General features: G+C 42.3%; 1 protein-coding gene across 1 annotated transcript in view; it reads left to right on the top strand.

Moving 5' to 3' along the window:
- Positions 1–24,510, top strand: part of ptgfrnb (prostaglandin F2 receptor inhibitor b) — a 150,343-nt gene that overhangs the window by 61,195 nt on the left and 64,638 nt on the right. The window contains exon 6 of the mRNA XM_084050559.1: positions 4,923–5,345. Coding sequence (XP_083906685.1) covers positions 4,923–5,345 — 423 coding nt within the window. The remainder of the gene's footprint in view (positions 1–4,922; positions 5,346–24,510) is intronic.

Below are 24,510 nucleotides of genomic sequence, written 5' to 3'. Positions count from 1 at the left end.
CGTTTTAGGATTATTATGCTAATTTCCGGGTCGCGCGGCCCAATTATTAGTTACATTAGTGTTTGGGCTGGGATGCTTTCCAGCAGGGGCCTCAGTGCGGCTGCAGAGTTCATGTGCAGGGCTGGGCTGGAGCAGTGAAACGCCCCCCCCCCCCCCCCCCATTGACAAAGGGGGGGGGGGGGGGGGGCGGGGGGCGGGGGGGGGCGGTTCGGACCAAAATGCCAGGGCTGAATTTTGGTCCCAGTCCGGCCCACCAGGTCTCTGCGGAGGGGGGTCCGCTCCACCCAACCACGTACCCAGGATCGGGGTGCCTTGGTCTGGGTAGAGAGGGACCGCCAAAGGGGGTCCCTGGTTCGTTTTGAAAAATACAAAAAATCTTTTAAGTACCACCAGGTCTCTGCGGAGGGGGGTCCGCAGAGACCTGGTGGTACTTTGTACTTAGAAGATTTTTTGTATTTTTCAAAAAGAGACCTGGTGGTACTTTGTACTTAGAAGATTTTTTGTATTTTTCAAAAAGAACCAGGGACCCCCTTTGGCGGTCCCTCTCTACCCAGACCAAGGCACCCCGATGCTGGGTACGTGGTTGGGTGGAGCGGACCCCCCTCCGCAGAGACCTGGTGGTACTTTTTGAACTCAAAAAGAACCAGGGGATATCTTTATATATTATTATATATTATCATATATTAATATTATAGAGACACAAATATATTATCGCAAAAACATATTATTAACGTTATGTTAAAACAAACAAATTATCCATAATTCACTAAATAATCAAGCCTCTATAAAACTTATTTAATAAAACGTTCTAAACGTTCTGTTAAAACAAACAAATTGTCCATAATTCACTAAATAATCACCATTAAGCCTCTTCAAACTTATTTAATTATCAATGATATGAATAGGTTACCACTGGAAAAAGACGTTCATTTTAAAATAATAAACAACACTTATCCATAACGTAACACTGATTTGTGTGATTTGTAACAGTGTTCAATAAAGTTTTGAAAAGAAAAAAAGCCACAAGCCAATCACAATGTGCCACGTCATCGTTCAGACGTACAACCAATCATAGTGTGTGACGTCGGTAGCAAGCGCAGGACCCCGAGCAAATCATGTAGCCGAGCATATCGTGTACTCACACCGCCATCTAGCGGAGGCACTCGGTACTGCTCCCAACACGAGTCACAGATCTGTTTGCATTTAACACAGGACAACAGTCTCATAATTCGTCACACAGATCCGTGTACATTAACAGCTACATTTAGTTTTATAATTTCAAAGTTGACTTACAAATGTTCATATATGACATACAGATGTTGTTATTTGAGTTACAAATGTGAAAATAGGTACAAATCTTATTTACAGATACGAATATATATGAGACTGTTTGAACACCAGCATAGTCTCAAAATTAGTCACAGCTACATTTGCGTTTATAATGTCTTAAGTTGACACACAAATGTTGATTTACGAGTTGTACATTTAGATACACAAATACAAATGACTCTGCATAAATAGGTGATTTTATTTTTTACAAGTTACGAATCATATGACAAAACAGTGTGGTAAAAGAGTCTCATAATTACTCACACAAATCGGTGGAAAGTCACAAATAAATCTCCTTCTAAAATGTATAAGTTGACACACAAATGTTGATGCACGAGTTACAAATGTTGATACACGAGTTACAAATGTTGATATTTGAGTTACAGATGTTGATATTTGAGTTACAGATGTTGATATTTGAGTTACGAATTGTACTTTACAAGTACAAATCTGATTTACACTTACAGACTGTTTGTTGCGAATTGTCTCTACGAGTACAAATCTGCTTTCACGGATACAGATAATTTTGAGTCTGTTCTAACCCCATAGGCACTCGGTGCCGCGCTATGAGCTTGTATATCTGCTATTTTTGAATAGCCCAAAGTGTAAAATAATGCTTTTTAGCTCAAATCTAAAAATGAGACAGTTCCAGGTCTCAATGGGTTAACCCATTAAGACAGTGGTGTGTTCTAGATTTTTTTGGAGGGTATACTATAACAATCCCCCCCCCCAGTTCCCCCAGTTACTCCTACACGCACGCACGGGCTTATAATTAATTGATGTAAAACAAAATGCACGCGCTTCGCGCGCGTTTCTGCCCCGCACAAACTCGGCCAGGCCCACTCAAGGCCCAGTTTCACAGTAACACTGAGTAGCCTACACTTACAATACGCTTTGTACTGATTTTCTACTGTTTCTAATGTTAATCACCCTGTAACTCAACCACTTCGAAATGTACTTACTTAAGACTTAAGTAAAAGTATCAATACAGCAATGTAGAAATACTCTGTTACAAGTAAAAGTCCGGAATTCGAAATTTACTTGAGTAAAAGTACAAAAGTATTGGTATCGAAATGTGCCTAAAGTACAAGAGTAGAAAGTACTCATTGTGCCGAATGTCTCATTTCACAAGTTTTCAAATGTATAAAAAAATACACACGCATGCTGTATACACATGTGTATTACAGTGGCGTCAGTTCAGCAAAAGCTAAGGTATGGCAGCATGCACGCGCGAAATTTTTGTGCGGTTCTGGGCGAGTTGGGTTCGTTTTTTTCCAGTTTTTGGTTACTTTATTTCGGTTTTAGGGTTAGGATTCGGGTTAGGTTAGGGTTATGTTATTTAATTCTTATTTTTGCCTGATTTTCCCGATTTATTATCAAAAAAGTACTTCTTTTTTTTTTCTTCCCTGGAGCCAGGGTATGGCAGCTGCAATAGCCTGCCATACCCAATTGACGCCCCTGGTGTATTATCTATCTAGATAATGGCATCTATGTAGCTAGCTAGCTAGCTAGCTATCTACAAAGTTGCTGTTTTATGTGTCATATTGTCTTTATAAATAATTCATAAACATCCTTTTCGGAGTCAACCCCTCCCCCGCAGGCCTCTGCGTTGCACCCCTCTGTTTTTAATCTAGATTTTATTAGCTTTCTACTTTCTTTTGATCCCCTCCTCTTCTCTGTTCTGTTTTTTTTCTTCCTATTCTGTTCTTTTTCACTACTTTCCCCCAGCTCGGGGGATGGGTAATTGGGGGGGGGGGTACCAAGGGGGTCCCCAGCAAAATGAGTTAATATTGTGTCGCAATTATTTTTAACGACTTTAACCATATGTCTATATACTTTGGCTCTTCAAAAAAAAATAGCAGATCTACAAGCTCATAGCGTGTCACTTCGTGCCACGCTATGAGCTTGTAGATCTGCTATTTTTTTTTTTTAAATTGTGAAAATCTGTGCAAATCTTCTAATACATAATGTTTAAGCAAATATTTGTTTTATATATATATATATATATACAGCAACCGCAGTCAATGTTCTGCATCCACTAACGACACATCCAGCTTCAAGAAGGGGAAGGGGAAACCCCCGGTGTGGTGGCTGTGGCGTCCTGAATGCTAGCCTGTGGCAGCTAGCGTTCCGCTGACAGCGTGCAAGTCTGACTGTAATGACGGCCATATCTTTTTTTTTTTAATTCATAATTTTTATCCCGCGATTTTTGTAACCCATTTTTTTCACCCGTTGCCAATTTCCTAAGTGATCCTGGGCACTACACCAGCCCTACACCAGCGCTACACCAGTCCCCCACAGCCAGGGAGGCCAGGGCCGAGCTCATGCTTCCTTCAGTGCATGAGAGCCAACTGACCTTCTTGTCACATATCTAACCGGCAATATCTAACCGGCAAACCGATATCACCAAATAACACCTACTTAATTTGTAGAGCAAAACTAAAAACTAAAATGCATGACGCAATGAAACTTCTGGTGGTGAGTTCAGTTGTCCCTTTTCGTTAAGCTCAACCTTTTTTTTTTTGTCCGTTAGTTAGCGCTAGCTGTACCGGCTGCACTGCTGCTGCTGTGTCAAAAACTTGCGAACCACTTTACGTCTCAGTTTCCTGAGAAAGTCCACGCAGAACCGCTCTCGAAAACCGCTAGTCCTCAACGTGCGGTCCGGGGACCCCCAGGGGTCCTTGAGTGGGTTCCAGGGGGGTCCCACGCAGCTAAAGGATTGAGAGTTGGGAACTGATGGACCCTTCTGGGTCTGTAGTTCTGAGAGCGTACAAGTGGAACCAAATGGACCCTCAAAACATTTTGTTCCAGGGACCCCCAGAAGCAAAGACTTTAGTTAAAAATGTTGGCTTTAAAGATGTATACATATATATTCAAAGATGTGCGCATATTTTCACGATTTTTCAAAAATAGCAGATCTACAAGCTCATAGCCACGCTATGAGCTTGTAGATCTGCTATTTTTGAATAGCCCAAAGTATACAATAATGGTTAAAGTGGTTAAGATGATTGTGACACTATATTAACTTATTTAGCTGGGGACCCCCTGGAACCCCGTCAAGAACCCCTGGACCCCCACTTTGAGAACCAATGAGCTATAGAGTTCTCAAATTCTACCCGAACCCGACCGGACCCGACATTTTTTGGCCGAGCCGGGCCTCAAAAGTATGCTAATTGGTCGGGCCGAGCCGAGCCTCGGGCTCCATGAAAAAAAAAATATATATATTTTTTAAATGTTTTTTTTAATTAATAATAATAATATTAATAGATAAATACACATTCAGAACAGAAAAAAAATGTCTTGTTTTTTCCCCCCTCGGGTTTTTTCGGGCTTTCGGGCCTAACATGATGGTAATAGTCGGGTTCGGGCCGAGCCTCGGGCCGGCCCAGTCGGGCCCAGTTAGGGCCGAGCCTTAATTTTCAGGCCCGTTGAGAACTCTAATGAGCTAAGGGGTCTTTGGCCTGAAAAACGTTGAAGACCCCCTGGCCTAATGCACATCAAACTCCTCGAAACAAAAGAAGGTTGGGGGAATCTCTGGTCTAACCATCTCTCTCTCTCCCTCCCTCTCCCCCCTCCCCTCCCCCTCCCCCCAGGCCAGTCTCTGAGCGTCATGGCGTCCTCCTCGTCCTCGCCCCTCCTGTCCCCCGGGGACCCCCTGTCCCTGCTGTGCTCGGTGGACGTGGCGGACGGCCCGCCCCCCTCCTCCCTGGCCCTGGAGGTGGCCTGGCTCTTGGACGGGCGCCACCTGGTGACCATGGACCGGCTGGGCGTGGTGCTCGCCAACGGCTCCTCCCCCTCCTCCTCCTCTCAGGCGGGGGGGGGGGGAGGAGGCGTGGCCCTGGAGAGGACGGGCGCCGGCGCCTTCCGGCTGGCGCTGGCGGCGGTGGCGGCGGCCGACGGCGGCGAGTACGCCTGCCGCGTGCGCGCCTTCGTGGAGCGAGGCCGCGGCGTGGGCCGCTGGCACATGGCGGCCGAGAAGACGTCGCAGGGCGTGGCGGTGAGGGTGACGCGCATCGGTGAGTTCGGCTGGCGTGCGCGCGCGCGTGTGTGTGTGTGTGTGCGTGTGTGTGCGTGCGTGTGTGTGTGTGGTGTTATGTGATTTGTGCTTTTTTTCTTTTTTTCAAATATTTTTTGGGGCTTTTTCTGCCTTTTTTATTCAGTGGTGTAAAGTAACTAGGTACATTTACTCAAGTACTGTACTTAAAGTACGATTTTGAGGTACTTTTGCTTTGCCTGGAGCGTTTTCAATGTTCAATACTTTTACTTTTACTCCGCTACAATTTGAAAACTTTAGTTACTGGTTATTTTGCAGATATAAATTATTATATTGTAAAACATACATTATCCACTTTAGCCCTATTGTATACATAGGCTGTTCGAAAATAGCAGATCTACAAGCTCACAACGTGTCGCGTTGTGAGCTTGTAGATCTGCTATTTTCAAAAATGTTAGCACTCTTACTTTTGGTACTTTAAGTATACCTTGATGCCAATACTTTTACTCAAGTAACATTTTGAACACAGGCCTTTTGCTTGCAACAGCGTATTTCTGCATTGCAGTATTGATACTTTTACTTAAGTAAAACATTTGAGTACTTTTCCCACCACTGCTGAAACGTGACACTTTGTGTACAGTAGGTAATGATTGGATTGATGAATGATTAATCGATTGATTGATTGAATGAATGAATGAATGAACTTTGAATCCATCCTCGTAATGAGGAATCAACGTAACAAAGGGAACATTAGTAGAGGTTTCATTGGACAAACAGCGGTGGTGGTTGTCCTCATTTTGTGAGTTTCACCAACACCAAAGTCAGGGTCTTTTGTCTTGTTTAGTTCTATATATAGCCCAGTCGTACAGGGGAGTATAATATTGTAGACAACAGTATTAACCCATTCAATTCGGGAACGCATCTGTTTAAGATGTCTTTGGGCTATTCAAAAATAGCAGATCTACAAGCTCGTAGCGCGGCACCGAGTGCCGCGCTATGAGCTTGTAGATCTGCTATTTATTGAAAAATCGTGAAAATGTGTGCAAATCTTTGAATAAATATTATTTTTTTTAACTCAAATCTTTGCTTCTGGGGGTCCCTGGAACAAAATAGTTTGAGCTGGGGGGGCCAGCGGCCAAATACATATAATTGTGGGTGGTCCACTGATATTGTTTTTGAGAACCACTAATATATAGCAGCATCTTCCCCCAAAAAAAATGTTGGGATTTAGAAGACATTCATTTGTAGAATCCCCAGAAGCAAAGATTTGAGTTAAAAAATATAAAAAAATATAATATATATCACTAAAAAAATATATATATATATTCAAGATTTGCAAAAGAAACACAATTTTTCAAACAAATGTGTAGATCTATAAGCTCATAGATCAGGGGTCTTCAACAGGGGGTCCGGGACCCCTAGGGGGTCCTCAGAGCTACTATAGGGGGTCCGCCAAATCTTTGTGTGATAGGATTTCGGTTTTTTTACATTAACCACTTGAACCCTAGAATTCCTTTTCTGAGGGGAACATTAGCCGAAAATAGCAGATCTACAAGCTCTCAACGCCTCGCGCTGCGAGGCGTTGAGAGCTTGTAGATCGGCTATTTTTGGCAAAGAGGCTATAGGTGTAGAGGGAAGAAAGCTAAGGGGTCCTTGGCCTGAAAACGTTGAAGACCCCTGTCATAGATCATAGCTATGAGCTTGTACATCTGCTATTCTTTTTAATAGCTAAAGAAGTCATCTTGAAATGACACATATGCGTTCCCGGTTTGAATGGGTTTTAAAGCATGTTTCTGTTGAATGTTTTCTTGTCCATCTGAGTGCCTCAGTCCACTAGCTGCTCCGCCGCTTGTTAACATTACTGTCGGTTGACCTAAATTGCTTTGGTGTGTGTGTGGGGCCACTGGCGCCAAACATAATGGCGGAACATTGGAGAGATTTCAGTGGTTCTGGACTGACGGGGGCTTAAACCGTTTGGACCGGGAACGCAGCTGTGTGTCATCTTTAAGATTTATTTTGGCCTGTTAAAAAAAATAGCAGATGTACAAGCTCATAGCGAGTGCCGCGCTATGAGCTTGTAGATCTGCTATTTTTTGAAAAATCGTGAGAATTCTTTGCAAATCTTTGCTTCTGGGGATCTTTGGAACAACATATTTTGAGAAAATTGTATTTTTAAAATATTTAAATATTTAATATTTCTTTTATATTTTTTTTTACATTTTTTTATATATTTTTTAAAAAAACAATTATGTTTGAAATAAAAAAGGATTCAGAAAACATTTTTACAATCGGCCTCAGGTCTTAATGGGTTAATTTAATTTTAATTCGGTGAATATTGTGGGCCCATGCCATGATATGCAGTCCAAAAAAGCTTCAAGGGACTTCCTCTCTCTCTGTCTCTGTCTCTCTCTCTCTGTCTCTCTCTCTCTGTCTCTGTCTCTGTCTCTGTCTCTCTCTCTCTCTCTCTGTCTCTGTCTCTGTCTCTGTCTCTGTCTATGTCTCTGTCTCTCTCTCTCTCTCTCTCTCTCTCTCTCTCTCTCTCTCTCTCTCTCTCTCTCTCTCTCTCTCTCTCTCTCTCTCTCTCTCTCTCTCTCTCTCTCTCTCTCTCTCTCTCTCTCTCTCTCTCTCTCTCTCTCTCTCTCTCTCTCTCTCTCTCTCTCTCTCTCTCTCTCTCTCTCTCTCTCTCTCTCTCTCTCTCTCTCTCTCTCTCTCTCTCTCTCTCTCTCTCTCTCTCTCCCCTCTCTCTCTCTCTCTCTCTCTCTCTCTCTCTCTCTCTCCCCTCTCTCTCTCTCTCTCTCCCCCTCTCTCTCTCTCTCTCTCTCTCTCCCCTGCTAAAAATAAAATGCAACCCTGTCTCAGCCGGAGAGGAAAAAACAGATCAATCCAAAAGGCTTTAACATCTTGTCTCGTAGCTGAAATATCAAAACCAACTCTTTTGTTGCCTTGATTTGAAAGTCAGTGAAGTCTGGAAGCTATCTCTCTCTCTGTGTTGTCTTCCTTTTGGCACAACATGTCATATGGTGTCCATGACAGCCCCATATGCTGGCTGAGAAATGTGCAAAGCGTGCTAGAACAAAAACAAAGCAGCCCTTTCACCCTTTCGCTTTCAATTTCCAGTGTGTTAACTTGTGATACTGTACTGGCTTGGTGAATTGTTTATTACACTTGTCGTTATTTGTTAACTTATACATGCCTTTGTCAATGGGAACTGAACTGAACTTATTACGCCCCACCCCCTTTGGTTCAGGGCATGTTGTGGGTACTTTTGCAGTGGTGGAAAAAGTACTCAAGTAAAAGTACCGATACTGCAATATAAAAACACTCCGTTGCAAGTAAAAGTCCAGAAATAAAAATGTGCTTGAGTAAAAGTACAAAAGTATTGGTATCAAAATGTACTTAAAGTACCAAAAGTAAAAGTACGACATATTTGAAAATAGCCGATCTACAACTTGTACTTGTAGATCGGCTATTTTCAAATAGCCTAGGTATAGAATAGGGCTGAAGTGGTTAATGTATGTTTTATAATATCATAATTTATATCTGAAAAGTAACTAAAGTTTTCAAATAATTGTAGTGGAGTAAAAGTACAATATTTGCCTCTGAGATGTAGTGGAGTAGAAGTGAAAGTATTGGAAATTGGAAATGCTCAAGTAAAGTATAAATACGTAAAACATGTACTTAAGTACAGTACTTAAGTAAATGTACTTAGTTACTTTCCACCACTGTACTTTTGGGGCTTTCTGTGCTATCGGTACTGTACTACTGTGTTGTTTTGGGTGCTTTAGTGTACTTTTCGTGCTATCGGTGCCGTGTTGTTTTGGGTACTTTCCCCCTCTTTTTATACTTTAGCTACTTGAAAGTAGCCGATCTACAAGCTCACGACGCGGCGCACCGCAACACATTGTGAGCTTGTAGATCAGCATTGTTTTTTCTGACACATTTGAATTGATTTGAAAGCATTTAGCACAAATGTTCTCCCAAGGCGTGTCCGGTGTCCCTGGCAGAAAAACGCTTTTTTTAAGAAGGGGGTTCAGGGTCTTTGACACCATGTAAATGTATTAGAACCACATCTCTATGGTAGCCACTTTATTCTTATTGTGTTGTTGTGTTGCTTGCTATATTTAACCCATTAACACCTGAGGCCGATTCTACAAATACCTACATGTAAATCAGCAGTTCTCAAACTTCTTTTTCGTATCAAGGACCCCCAAAATTGACATGCATTTGGCCGCGGACCCCCATCTGAAAATGAGTTTTGCCCCCCCCCCCCTATTTTTGGAAGATTTGTGTAAAAGAAAAAAGAAGGAAAATTATCATTACATTGCAATAACATTTCCATTTTCTATCACTTTCATGATGTTTCAAACATGTTCAAAAATAGCAGATATACAAGAACTTGTATATCTTATATATCTTGTATACTTGTATATCTGCTAATTTTTTAAGCCAGTTTTTTGAAAAACATATAGATATGTATAGCTATAAAATGACACAGATGCTTTCCCAGTTCTAATGGGTTAAATCAGCTGAGTGGAAATCCAAATAGCTAGCGTTGCATTATTGTGTGTGGGGGGGGAGGGGGTGGGGGGTAGTAATGTCTCAGTCACAACAACAACACGCAAAGCATCAAAAATGGAATTGAAATTTACAAAACAACACTTGGCGCGTTGCATGATGATGATGTCTATTTATGGCGGCCCGCTCCGCCGCAAATAGTTAATTCTCTGTCAGCCTTTCTGCTTCCGCCGTGAGAAGACGAGTGGTTTATTAGCTCCGCCTTCCACCGCTGTGTGTGTGTGTGTGTGTGTGTGTGTGTGCGTGTGTGTGGTATACTTGTGAGAGCCAGATATCCCCACAGTCAAGTATAGTAGAATATGATAAATAGACATTGTGAAGACGAGAACAAAATGCTCTTTTATGTTTGTGTTAGGTTTAGGATTAGACATTTAGAGGCTAGGTTTAGGGGTTGGAATTAGAGAGTTAAATGTGATTCATACTTAGTTTTGTGCCAGTGGCGTGCACCCCAAAAAAATAGCAGATCTACAAGCTCACAACGCGTTGCAGCGCAACTCGTTGTGAACTTGTAGATCTGCTATTTTTCGGCTCTAGGCTTACAGTTAAAAATGTTATAGTAGTAGTGTAAGTATAGTAGTAGAGACCTGTGTTTACACTTGTATTAATATACTTGTGAGGGCCCTTATGTCCTAGCAAGTATAGTAGGAGAGTTCCAGGTCCTCTCAAAGAGAAATGGTTGTTTTTTGTGCTTAAAACGTTTTTTTTTAATAAGATTTTCTTTGTTAGACTTACAACTTGGAAAGATTGGGGTTCGAGGTTAGTTTTAGGAGTATGCCTGATTTATACGTATAGTTGCACGCGGAATTATAGTCCATACAAGCTCACAACCCATCACAGGGTTAGGGTTAGAAATGGACATTTGTTTTAAATGGCATTGATACAATTGCCATCTTAAGATGGTGAGATGTCCTCACAAGTACCGTATAACACAAACTTTAGTGTGTGTGTGTGTGTGTGTGTGTGTGTGTGTGTGTGTGTGTGTGTGTGTGAGAGAGAGAGAGAGAGAAAGAGAGAGCGGGGAGAGAGAGAGAGAGAGGGAGGGGGGAAAGAGAGAGAGAGAGAGGGAGGGGGAGAGAGGAGAGAGAGAGAGAGAGAGAAAAGGAAGTGGTGTCAAACACACTTGACACACCAATCAATTACTGTCACAGTGGGTGGGCCGTGTGTGTGTGTGTGTGTGTGTGTGTGTGTGTGTGTGTGTGTGTGTGTGTGTGTGTGTGTGTGCGTGTGTGTGTGTGTGTGTGTGCGTGCGTGCGTGCGCGGTGGTGTACATTACAGTCACCATGAGACGACTGATGTGATCAAACGTAACCCCTTGACACCCCCCAGCATCCATATTCTGGAAGGAAGGTTGGCCAAAAAAATATTTGCTCGATCTACAAGCTCACAACCTGTCGCAGATGCAACAGGCTGTGAGCGCGTAGGCCGGCTTAAAAAGCTTGTAGGTCGGTTTAAAAAGGAGCGCTCTTAGGATAGAGCCCTGGGGACTCCAGTCAACTACGTTAGCCTCGGTACCCTGGCTTTAAAAAAAACAAAAAAATAAGTATATACGAGAGACAGTTTTACACTTTGTTGTAAACAGAGCATATTCGTATAATATTCAATAATGAATCGCAGCCCTGCATGTAATAGAGTACATTAGAATTAGATTAGTGTAGAATAATAAACCAAAGCTCAACAAGTCGAATTGCATTAACCCATTTTGGGGCGGGAAACCCTTTTTGTAACCATACCTTTCAGGGCGGGAACCTCTTTGGGGGTTCTTGTTGCTATGCACGCTATATAGCAACATACATTTGTTGTCATTTTTTTGAATAATTATTTGGAAGTTTTTCAGAAAAACTTAGGTCAGGATTTAGAAGGCGTCTAAATGGGTTAAATTGAGTTACCGAGTGCTATGAGCTATGAGCTTGTAGATCTGCTGTTTTTGAAAAAAATCGTGAAAACGTGTGCACATCTTTGAATATGTATGTATGTTTTCAAAGCGAACGTTTGTAAACTCAGATCTTTGCTTCTGGGGGATTCTACAAATGTCTTCTAAATCCTAACAGTTTTTTTTTTTTAATTATAATATCAGTGGTTCGCAAAAATGTTATGCATTTGGCCGTGGACCCCCCCCCCCCCCCCCCCTCCCCCCCATCTCAAAATATTTAGTTCCAGGGACCACCCGGAAGTTGTACGGAGTTAAAAATGTTCGCTTTAAAAAATATGTATGTTCAAAGATTTGCACAAACGATTTTCCAAAGATAGCAGCTCTACAAGCGCTATGAGCTTGTAGAGCTGCTATCTTTTTTATTTTGAATAGCCAAAGAAATCTTAACGCGTCTCTGCACTGTCTGCTTACATACATACATACATACATACAGTACAGTACAGTACAGTACTGTACAGTACACGCACACCCTTTGTTCAGAGACACACACAGGATGACAATCATTCTTCACTGCTGATTTCACCGCCTTCCTTTCACTTATTTATTTGTGTGTGTGTGTGTGTGTGTGTGTGTGTGCGTGTGTGTGTGTGCGTGTGTGTGTGTGTGTTACTATACTTGTGAGGACCAAACGTCCCCACAAGTATAGTAGAATATGCAAAATAGATGTCGTGAGGACCATTTTCTTGGTTCTCACAAGAGAAATTGTTATTTTATGGTTGAAAAAAGATTTTTAGAGATACGTTTACAATTAGAAAGATATTCAGGTTGGGGTTAATATTAGGATCAGACATTTAGAGGGTTAGGTTTAGGGGACCGGTTGTAGATTTTTCCCATTTTATACTTAGTTGTGCGGCGATGTCAAACACCGGAAAATAGCCGATCTACAAGCTCACAACGTGTCGCAGCGCGACACGTTGTGAGCTTGTAGATCTGCTATTTTCCGGCTTTAGACTTGGCGTTTAAAAATACCCCAAAAAAATCACAAATCAATCACAAAATCGGCTTCCTAAAATGTTGATGTCCTCACAAGTATAGAAATACAAACGTGTGTGTGTGTGTGAGTGAGTGCGTGTGTGTGCACGCTTGATTTATGAGGCGAAGACGAGAGCGAGGCTTTCCTGTTTCCACCGTACCATCAATCACTGGAGTCATCTAACAGAAGAGAGAGAGAGACATCTAACAGAGGAGAGAGAGGAGAGGCAGAGAGACATCTAACAGAGAGAGAGAGGAGAGGCAGAGAGACATCTAACAGAGGAGAGAGAGGAGAGGCAGAGAGACATCTAACAGAGGAGAGAGAGAGAGTTTGGCAGGGAAGCGGAAGAGAGAGAGAACTAGGGAGAGATGGACAGACAGACAGACACAGAGAGAGAGAGAGAGAATATACGAGAGAGAGAAAGAGAGACAACAAGAGAGAGAAAGAGACAACGAGAGAGAGAAAGAGAGACAACAAGAGAGAGAAAGAGAGACAACGAGAGAGAGAGAGAGAACATAAGAAGGAGAGAGAGAAAGAGAGCGAGATGGAGAGGATTATTTGTGAATCTAGCTGACACCAGAGGAGGCCCTCAGGGTTGAGCGTGAGGTCGCTGTGCGTGGGGGGGGGGGGGGGGGGGTCGGGGGGGAATACCATCTGTCGGGAAACCCCTCGCGGTCCCCAGCCTGGCTAACTCATTCAGCAGAGCATGACACTCTTAATCTGCAGGGCCGCGGGTTCGAGCCCCACGTCGAGACGCAGCTTTCTGAACTTGTGGTTGGTTTAGAGAGAGAGGAGAGAGAGAGAGAGGCCCTGTTTTATACTCGGCAGTATGCAGTGGTGGAAAGTAACTAAGTACATTTACTTAAGTACAATTCTGAGGTATTTTTACTTTACTTGAGTATTTTCCAATTTCCAATACTTTTACTTCTACTCCACTACATCTCAGAGGCAAATATTGTAACTTTTACTCCACTACGATTATTTGAAAATGTTAGTTACTTTTCAGATATAAATTATGATATTATTAAACGTACATTAACCCCATTAGCCCTATTTTATGCGTAGGCTGTTTGAAAATAGCAGATCTACAAGCTCACAACGTGTCGCATCGCGACGCGTTGTATTACAATATTTGCCTCTGAGATGTAGTGGAGTAGAGACAGACAGACAGACAGACAGACAGACAGACAGACAGACAGACAGACAGACAGACGTGGCGTTGGCGTCACATCCTTGCAAGTAGCTCTGCTTCCAGGTTTAGTGGAAGACCTTTAAAAGTGAATGACTGCTGCATACAACATATCATCAATTCAACTGTAACGAAGAACATTTTTCATTGGTCAAGGACCTCCCAAAATGATGTGTATTTGGCCGCAGATCCCCGTCTCAAAATATGTTGTTCCAGGGACCCCCCAGAAGCAAAGCTTTGAGTCACAAATGTTAGGTTTAAAATGTATATTTATATATATATATATTTATAATTCAAAGATGCACAACTTTTTCTGCACAAAACGATTTTTAAAAATATAGCAGATGTACAAGCTCATGGCGCGGCACTCGGTGCCGCGCCATGAGCTTGTATATCTGCTATTTTTGAATAGCCCAAAGTGTAAATAATGGTAAAAGTGGTTACACAGATGCGTTCCCGGTCTTAATGGACTAAGAGGTTAGTAGCTCCCTATGGTCAGGGCGGGGTACATGGCGGGAGGACGGGACGTCCGGGAACGTTAAAAAAAAAAAAAAAACTCGCTCGACCAGGGGAGTGCCGCCGCGGCGTCAGACGGGCCACGTGACGGGGGGGACGGGGGGGGACGGGGGTCCTTTTGTCCCCAAGTCGTCCCCATAGCAGGACCTGAGGGTGACAATGCGTTAGATCAAGAGCCAGGCTTTCCCAGGGCCCACGTCTCAGCGCTTCAGGATGCGGGTCCGGATCCTGGCTGTCCTCCATCTACGCTCTTCCTGCATAAAACCGGGAAAAGCATCTTTGGAGACCCAGGAACTAATATGTTTTGAGATGGGGGGGGGGGGGGGGGGGGGGGGGGGGGGGGGGGGGGGGGGGGGGTCCGCGGCCAAATCCATATAATGTTACGGGTCCTTGACTCTTAGGATTTAGAAGACATTTGTCTTCTAAATCAGTGGTTCTCAAACTTTTTCATGTCAAGGACCCCATTTCAAAAATATATGCCAGGGACCCCCATAAGAGAAGATCTTTCACTGCCAGGTGATTCTCAACCATTTTAATTTCAAGAGGACCCCCAGTTTACATGCATTAGGCGACACCCATTTAATGGCATTTCTATCCCTGGGACCCCAATTTATATTGTAAAATCAATGTTAATTTAACTCTCACACAAGGGTCCATTTGGTTCCTAACTATCCTCCATTTAGCTGGGGACCCCCTGGAACCCCCTCAGGTACCCCGGGGGTCCCCGGACCCCACTTTGAGAACCAATGTTCTAAATCAGGTGTCTTTGTGCAAAGGAACCCTTTGATGCTGGGGGGGTCATAATTGTCCACATATACAGAAGTCCTGACGTCACTCGTTCATCCCGAGTGGGTCGTGGAGGTGTTGTCTCTATGTAGAATAACATTGGGTCATCTTAGAATCTTCTCATATAAGCATTGTGGTCCAAAAATAAACAAAACTGTCTCGGCGATATTGTCAGGGAGGAGGCTCTGTATCGTTTATGATAGTCACTTATATTTGATACAGTCTGTTTCTGGCGGAAATGTAACTAATTCGGCGGAAGTACCGTTAGCGTTTTCTCACCGTCAGTTGATGCTTCGTATTAGTGATGCGCGGGTCGGGTTTTTTCATGACTCGGCCCGCCCCGCCCGCCACGGAACCCAACCCGCCTCAATCCGCCCCGCGAACCCATACAGTATATAAATCTATGGCTCAACCCGCCCGCGACCCGCGATTTTTTTTTTATTCTGTAAAATCATGGTTAGAAAATAATCCCCAAGTGTATTCAAACTGTTTTATTGTTATTATTCTTATTCTTATTAGGAATAAAGACAAAACAAGAGCATGTTATTTATTTGAATTTTTTTGCGTGTGAGAGCGCGTGACCCGCTCACCCGCAGCCCGCATAATTGCCTCCGAAATTCTGACTCGACCCACCCGCGCCGCGGGTTGACCCGCGGGTTACGGGTCAACCCGTGCATCACTACTTCGTATCCATAAGAGTCAAACCGCCGCGGTCATTTGTTTATTTTTGGAACAGAGTTCTTATTTGACGCGATATTAAATACGTCTATGGGATTCAGAACCGCGACCCAGGTAGGATGTGTAAATTACGTCAGACTTCGGTGCTCTATAGCAGTGGTTTTTCATGTCAAGGACCCCCAAATTGACACTTATTAGCCCGCGGACCCCCATTTCAAAAGATATGCCAGGGACCCCCATAAGAGAAGATTTTTTTTACGGCTCTAGCAGTGATTCTCAACCATTTTAATTTCAAGGACCCCCAGTTTGACACGCATTGGGGCTACGGACCCCCATTTAATGGCACTTCTATCACTTGGACCGCAATTTATATTGTAAAATCTACTAGAAGTTCGGGCCGCTACGCGGCCCGAACGTCTAGCGTGACGCGTGGTTCACTTTGCAGTGCCACCTTACAGGCACCTCACAGTGTGAGAGAGAGTTTTGTGCTCTCCTAAATCCACGGCAGGCTTTGAAAGTACCCACTTCAGAAAGAGGTGACGTGCATCACCTCTCCAATGACCAAAACCCACTATGGAAGCCGTCGAACTGGTGCGATCTGACGGCATCCTAGAATTTATAGGTAGGATGTGATGTCATGCGTGATGTCATGCTGTCGTGAGATTACGTCACACTGGCGTTGTGTCCATATTCTTCGGGACGACCGTCTCATCGTGATGTCAGATTACGTCACACTGGCGTGATGTCAGATTACGTCACACTGGCCACATACAACGTTCGTACATACTGACAACCGACATGGCGCAGGATTCAAATTGTATATATATAGATGTCAATTTAACTCTTGAGAGTGTACAAATGGAACCAAATGGACCCGTTAGGGTCCATTTGGTTCCATTTGTACACTCTCAGAGTTACAGACCCATAGGGGTCCATTTGGTGCCTAATCTATCATTTAGCTGGGGACCCCCTGGAACTCCCTCAAGGACCCTGGTGGTCCCCGGACCCCACTTTGAAAACCAATGCTCTATAGACCATATTCACACGGCGGCCATATTGGAATTTAACATTGAAAGTGCCGCCACCCGGGGTGCCTACTTTCATTGACTTCATAGAAACATGGCCGCCGTGTGAATATGGTCTATAGGGCACCCGTGTGTCCATCCTGTGTTGTTGACTACAACTCCCATGGTGCACTGCGAGGTCAGGCAACCAGCCAGGCGAGCTCCATATGGTCTCTATAGCTGCAGCAGACTAGGTCCTCCTGACTCACACTTTCTGAAGGAAAGATGCTATTTTTAAAAGGCGGTGAACGAGGACAATGTCACGGCCGCCGAGGGCAGGGCTTTAAAAACAGGACGTGAGGGTAGTTGGGTTTCTTACATTCAAGGACTTTACGGGAGTGCAGTGGTGGAAAAAGGTACTCGCATTTGGTACCTAAGTAAAAGTATCAATACTGCAATGTAGAAATATTCTGTTGAAAGTAAAAGTAAAAAAGTTTGTACAAAAGTATTGGTATAACAATTTACTTAAAGTACCAGCAGAATGTCCCATTTCACAAGTTTTCAATGTATAAAATGTATACAAATCTTTTTAAATAGCAGATCTACAAGCTCACAATGCGTCGCGTTGCGACGCATTGTGAGCTTGTAGATCTGCTATTTTCAAATGGACGAAAATATAGGTACCTGAGGTAGGTAATGTATGTTTCGTAATAATAATCACAATCTACTAAGTAACTAGTAACTAAAGTTTTCAAATAATTGTGGTGGAGTGAAAGTATGATATTTGCCTCTGAGATGTAGTGGAGTAGAAGTAAAAGTATTGACAATTGGAAATATTCAAATAAAGTAAAAATGCCTCAAAATTGGTACCTCGAGTACAGTACTTGAATAAATGTACTTAGTTACTTTACACCCCTTCCGGAGTGACGTCATCACTGACGGTAGCATCTGAGCAAAACGTTGGCAGCGTTTCAGAGTCTCACAGACTGCTCGAGTCGATATGTGTCTGTTAACCCATTGAGTCAAGACCTGGAATTGTGTCATTTTTAGATTTGAGATAAAAAAGCATTATTTTTACACTTTAGCTATTCAAAAATAGCACGAGCCACGAGCTTGTAGATCTGCTATTTTTGAAAAAATCGTGAAAATGTGTGCAAATATTTGAATATATATTCTTTTAAAAGCGAACATTTTTAACTCAAATCTTTGCTTCTGGGGGTCCCTGGAACAAAACGTTTTGATGGGGGTCCGCGACCAAATATATACAATTTTTGGGGGTCCTTGACATGAAAAGTTGTCACCACTGATATAGAAACATACGTTTTTCAGAAAGTTGAGATTTAGGAGACATGTAGAATCGGCTTCAGGTCTCAATGGGTTAATGGAGAATTAGCCTTGAAATAAATACCATAGAGCTAATGTTTAGAGCCGGACTGATGGCAGGTTCTTCGGCCCGATTTTTGAGACTCTGACCCTTGATGACCGATTACCCATGTGTTGGTCAGTATTTTTCGTCAAACATCTTGAAAATCAATTTGTAAAAGTTAGAAGTTTCTACTTGATAACATTTAAAGGTAGGGTAAGTGATTTTCTTTGGTTAAAATAAGTGCTACATAGCTCTATATTCTGATAATACTCATTGCTATAGAGTGTTTGTTCAGTAAAAGCAGTCTCCTTGTCTCTCCAGCTCTTTATAAAACAGAAAATGCATTTCGTTTCAGTTTCAGTTTCATTTCCAATTTATCCAACCAGGATAGAGAACTCAATCAGGATATAAACAAGTTAAATTGGAAGTGATGACACTAAGAAATGAGCAGACAAAATTGGAACTGGAAACCCTATAAAAATGAAGCTTAAAATGGGTACTTTCTCCTGATTGGCTGAGAGTTTGACACCTACCGGAAAATGTATTTTCTGTTTATTAAAGAGCTGGAGAGACGGGGAGAATCCTGTTACTGAACAAACACTCTGTAGCAATGATTACTATCAGAATATAGTGCTATAACCTTTTAACAAAATACTTTTTGTTTTAACCCAAAAATATCACTTACCCTACCTTTAACTTACGAGCAAACGCCTGAATACAAATAAACACTGATTACGTTTTGATACAAAAAGTATATCATACTTCAATATATGAAACAAACATTTAATTTTGATTATACAATGAACAAGCAAACAATAAATATAAAACGTGCTCATGAGCTGAACTTTAAAAAACCTGAAAATAAAAAATGCGATGTTTTTGCAATGTGTAGGTTCAGATTGTGTTCATTAACTTGCACATAAAGGGAACTTGCTCTGCAATTAAAAGGCACCCCAGGGCAAAGCATTATGTTTATGCACGTGCACACTCGCAGCATGTCAATATTTAATGTTCAGTTAATATTGAATGGAGCCCATGACACATTGGGGACATTTTGACACATTTTTACAGACAAACGCAGCTGTGAAGGAACCACACCTTTTCACCATCCCATCGTCTGTGTGAGGAATGATGGTGGAATTCTGATGTATTAGTTTTGACCCTGTGATCTGTCATATCGTTGCTGTTGGGTGGAAACCTTGTATGTTCAAAACGGTTCCTTTTTTATTATATATATATATATATATATGTTTTAAAGGAGTAGTTCACCCAAAAAATGACTTATTTCCTATCAATTACACACCCCATGAAGCATTGAATTCATGGAGATTTTTTAGTTTTTGTCGCATTCCTAAGCCAATAATTTGAGACTAGAAGAGTCTCCTTTGTGTCTCCTATCGAATACATAAGCATCTTTATTATTATCATCCAAGTATTGGCTTAGGAATGCAACAAAACATCTCCCATGAATTCAATGCTTCTTGGGGTGTGTACTTGATAATGATAAAAAGTAATGTTGGATGAACTACTCCTTGTATACTTTTTAAAATAGCAAAAATAGCTGATCTACGGGTTAACAACACGTCGCGGCTGTTTTCACTCCTTTTATGTGACACTCTTGTTTGAGGAAGTAAGACGTTAATCTGCGGGGGAAAAAACATAAAACGTTGATAAATGGAGATGATACAAGGTATCTCTGTATATTTGCATATACAGTGAAATGTGGCATGTGGGCGCTAAAAATTACAGTGTAATGACAACATTTACAAGCAAAAATAAAACGATTAAAGAGGCCAAAAAAATAGCAGATCTACAAGCTCGTAGCGCGGCACTCGGTGCCGCGCTATGAGCTTGTAGATCTGCTATTTTTGAATAGCCCAAAGTGTAAAATAATGCTTTCTTAGCTCAAATCTAAAAATGACACAGTTCCAGGTCTTAATGGGTTAAAATAGCAAAAATAGCTGATCTACGGGTTAACAACACGTCGCGGCTGTTTTCACTCCTTTTATGTGACACTCTTGTTTGAGGAAGTAAGACGTTAATCTGCGGGGGAAAAAACATAAAACGTTGATAAATGGAGATGATACAAGGTATCTCTGTATATTTGCATATACAGTGAAATGTGGCATGTGGGCGCTAAAAATTACAGTGTAATGACAACATTTACAAGCAAAAATAAAACGATTTAAAGAGCCAATGCAATATACACATTCACACACATACCAAAGACAAAAACAACCGTTATCCTAAGCGACGAAAACATGAATTAGAGTAGGCTATGACTAAGTACGTACAAAATCAAGATTTATTTTTTTGTGCATGTATCAATGTAGCAACGATAACCACAAACAACACACTAAACTGAATTTAAACGAAAATAAGTAAACGGGAAATAAATGAAACGGGCACAACTCATGACAAATATAATAAACTGACAAACATTAGACACAATCCATTACAATGTTTATGTGCGGCCACAGGGCCGCACATAAACACATGTACCATCCAATTGGCAGTGTGAGTAAAAACAATAGCACCCATTGACTATATAAATATGCTCTTTAACCCTTTAAGACCTGGATATGTGTCACTTTTTCATTTGAGCTTAAAAGCATTATTTTACACTTTGGCTTTTCAAAAATAGCAGATCTACAAGCTCGTAGTGCGGCACCGAGTGCCGTGTATTTTTTTAAAGCGAACATTTTTAACTCAAATCTTTGCTTCTGGGGGGTCCCTGGAACAAAATATTTTGAGATGGGGGTCCGCGGCCAAATACATATCATTTTGTGGGTCCTTGACATGAAAAAAGTTTGAGAACCACTGATTATAGCAAAACATTTTTTTTTCTCAAAAAACTGTTTGAAATATATATATTCAAAGATTTTCAGGAATTTTCACGATATTTCTAAAAAATTGCAGATCTACAGTACAAGCTCAACTCGGTGCCGCGCTATGAGTTTGTAGATCCGCTATTTTTGAATAGTCAAAAAAATCTTAAAATGACACACGGATGCGATCGGTCTTAAATGGTTAAGAGAATAAAATCAAAATTGATGTAATTACAACCCAAGGCCCTCAAAACTGGGGTGCAGCCAGTAACAGCCTGGCAGACCACGAGCAAATCCGGTCGTGTTTACAAATGTGTCGAGATTTGTGTCGAGACGTAGAAGGAGGAATTGGGTTTTTGCCGTTGTGCACAAGGTCAGGGGGCCCCGGATTTGTGGGGGCGAGCCAGCAAATGTGACGGGAGCCCCACACATTTTTGTGGAGAAACATGAATCCACAGCAGCTTTTGGCGTGTTGTGTTTTCTAAGCCCGTCTCTAGTCTCTGGAATGGAAGTTGTCCTGAATGGGAAATATGACTGACTCGGTAACACTATACAACTCCAGGCTTATTGCATGGTATTTGTGTCTTCCAATTAACCTACATAATAGTCTTGTTTGAGGTGCGGATGATGAGGGGAAAATTGTTTGTCCCGAATAACAAATCTATTCATCATAGGGGTGTGCCGATATATCGTTCCGCGATATATCGCGATACGTTTCCGTGACGATATGTATGTTTGTTTTTTTTTTACACAATCATAATAATCAGGCATGCAAACAGCCCCGAGATGAAAAGGGTGACAACATGTTGTTGTTTTTTTTCGGGTCAGGTGTCACACTATTGCCCTATTTGGATTCAAAACGGCTATTGTAGCTGAAAAGCTACAAGTGTGCATGTCTGAATAATGCAAAAAACGAATTATTTGTTTGCATTTGCTTTTTTTCTCCCCTATATATTTTCATAATAAAAAAAAGTGCGTATCGTATCGAAATCGTATCGAAGTTGTGAGCCCAATATCGTATCGTATCGTTTCGTGAAATGAGTCTATCGGCACACCCCTAATTCATCACTGAGCAAAATGTATTATTACGGCATCAACAATCATTTTAATGGCTTTAATGGCCACAAAAGTGGTATGTTACGTTTTAAGCAACCCTACTACTTGTACTATCTGTTTCTGTTTCTCTTTTTTTTTATTTTTTACATGTTTTCGGTTATTATTTTAAGCATTTGCAGTGGTCAGTCGAGCAATATGTTCACAAGCATTTTCCATGAAATAGTTCACCTGGTTGGCTGTATGAGGAACAGCATGGAACGCTATTACTAAAACATCATCATTTTACATATTTTGTTAATTGTTTATGAATCAGCGCTAGTGTGTGTGTGTGTGTGTGTGTGTGTGTGTGTGTGTGTGTGTGTGTGTGTGTGTGTGTGTGTGTGTGGGGGGGGGGGGGGGGGGGGGACCATATAGAAACATGTTCAGTTGTGAGATTTGGTTTAGCTTTAATCTAAACAGCCTCTAATCTCTGATAGATGGTTGGATAGAAGGTTCTGTAAGACCTGAGGAGCTGAGTTAACATTTAGATAGATAATGCCAAGCCGATCCTCTGGACACGACACACACACACACACACACACACACACACACACACACACACACACACACACACACACACGCACACGCACACGCACACGCACACGCACGCGCGCGCGCACACACACACACACACACACACCAAGTGCTGTTAGTGAGATAAATGTCATTCATGTTTCCAAGTGTACTCTAAGTAGAGTAGTGGAGTGTGTGTGTGTGTGTGTGTGTGTGTGTGTGTGTGTGTGTGTGTGTGTGTGTGTGTGTGTGTGTGTGTGTGTGTGTGTGTGTGTGTGTGTGTGTGTGTGTGTGTGTGTGTGTGTGTGTCCGTCCGTGTGTCCTTGTCCGCTGGGCATGGTTCCAGTGAGTGTAAGAGAGAAACTGGGTCTGTTGTAGGCTCTTGAGACCAAACGCACATACTGTACTTGCACACACACGCTCACCCACGCACACCCACGCACACACACACACACACACACACACACACACTTCAAAAGCTTTCTGTGTGTGTGTGTGTGTGTGTGTACCTCACCCCCACATAGCGGCTCCTACATCGGCCTGGGGCGATACATTCCTTCATAGTACGACCACTCTCACACACACACACACACACACACACACACACACACACACACACACACACACACACACACACACACACACACACACACACACACACACACACACACACACACACACACACACAGGGATGAGAGACGGTTTTATAAACGTCTCTGTGCGCCGCACATTTCCTCTACTCTGTGCCTCACTGTGGCATTGTTTGGCACACAACGTGTGTGTGTGTGTGTGTGTGTGTGTGTGTGTGTGTGTGTGTGTGTGTGTGTGTGTGTGTGTTAACCGTCGGTTCCTTTCCCATTGATGCGAGGCCTTGAGTGTGCCCTCTCTTCCCACGATGCATTGCTGCGGGCACTGCCTCTCAGGAAGCGCAAAACGTAGTAGAGAGGACGTGTTTAGAAAGTCCCAAATGAACGGACACACACACACACACACACGCACACGCACACGCACGCACGCACGCACGCACGCACGCACGCACGCACGCACACGCACACACACACACACACACAGAGTGGGTGTTATTCCTACATAAATGTATGTGTGTTGGCGGTCTGTGTGGGGGTCTATAAAAATAGCTCAGGAATTTGACACTTTTTACCAGAAAACATCATTTTGCTTAAAAACAGTTTAAATATGGCTGCTGGCAGTGACAGGTGGAAACCTTATGTGTTACTGATGTGGATTTTTTGGATGATTTTTCTTTATTTAACCCATTGAGACCTGGAACGCATCAGATTTTTCTTTATTTAACCCATTGAGACCTGGAACGCATCTGTGTCACTTTAGATTTCTTTGGCTATTCAAAAATAGCAGATATACAAGCTCGTAGCGCGGCACCGAGTGCCGCGCTACGAGCTTGTAGATCTGCTATTTTTGAAAAATCATGAAAAAAAATGTTCCCGATTTTTTTTTTTTTTTTTCAAAAAAACGTTAGGATTTAGAAAACATTTTAAAGAATCGCCTCAGGTCTTAAAGGGTCAAGTGTCATGCTTCCAAGGAAGCTCCGCCCATATGGACTTACGGGACACTTTTGCATTTCATTTGACATAAACAATGAACCGACGTAATAATTCGCAAACGATTAACAAACAAATAACAAACTAAAACACTCAAGCTTCATACAGCACATGTGTGAAGCTTGGCACGTGGCAGATTGCATAAATACTACTTTGA

Source organism: Gymnoscopelus microlampas, assembly GCF_963454915.1.
Source record: "Gymnoscopelus microlampas genome assembly, chromosome: 24".
NCBI classification, from domain to species: Eukaryota; Metazoa; Chordata; class Actinopteri; order Myctophiformes; family Myctophidae; genus Gymnoscopelus; species Gymnoscopelus microlampas.
This window is presented reverse-complemented; position numbering and strand designations above follow the sequence as displayed.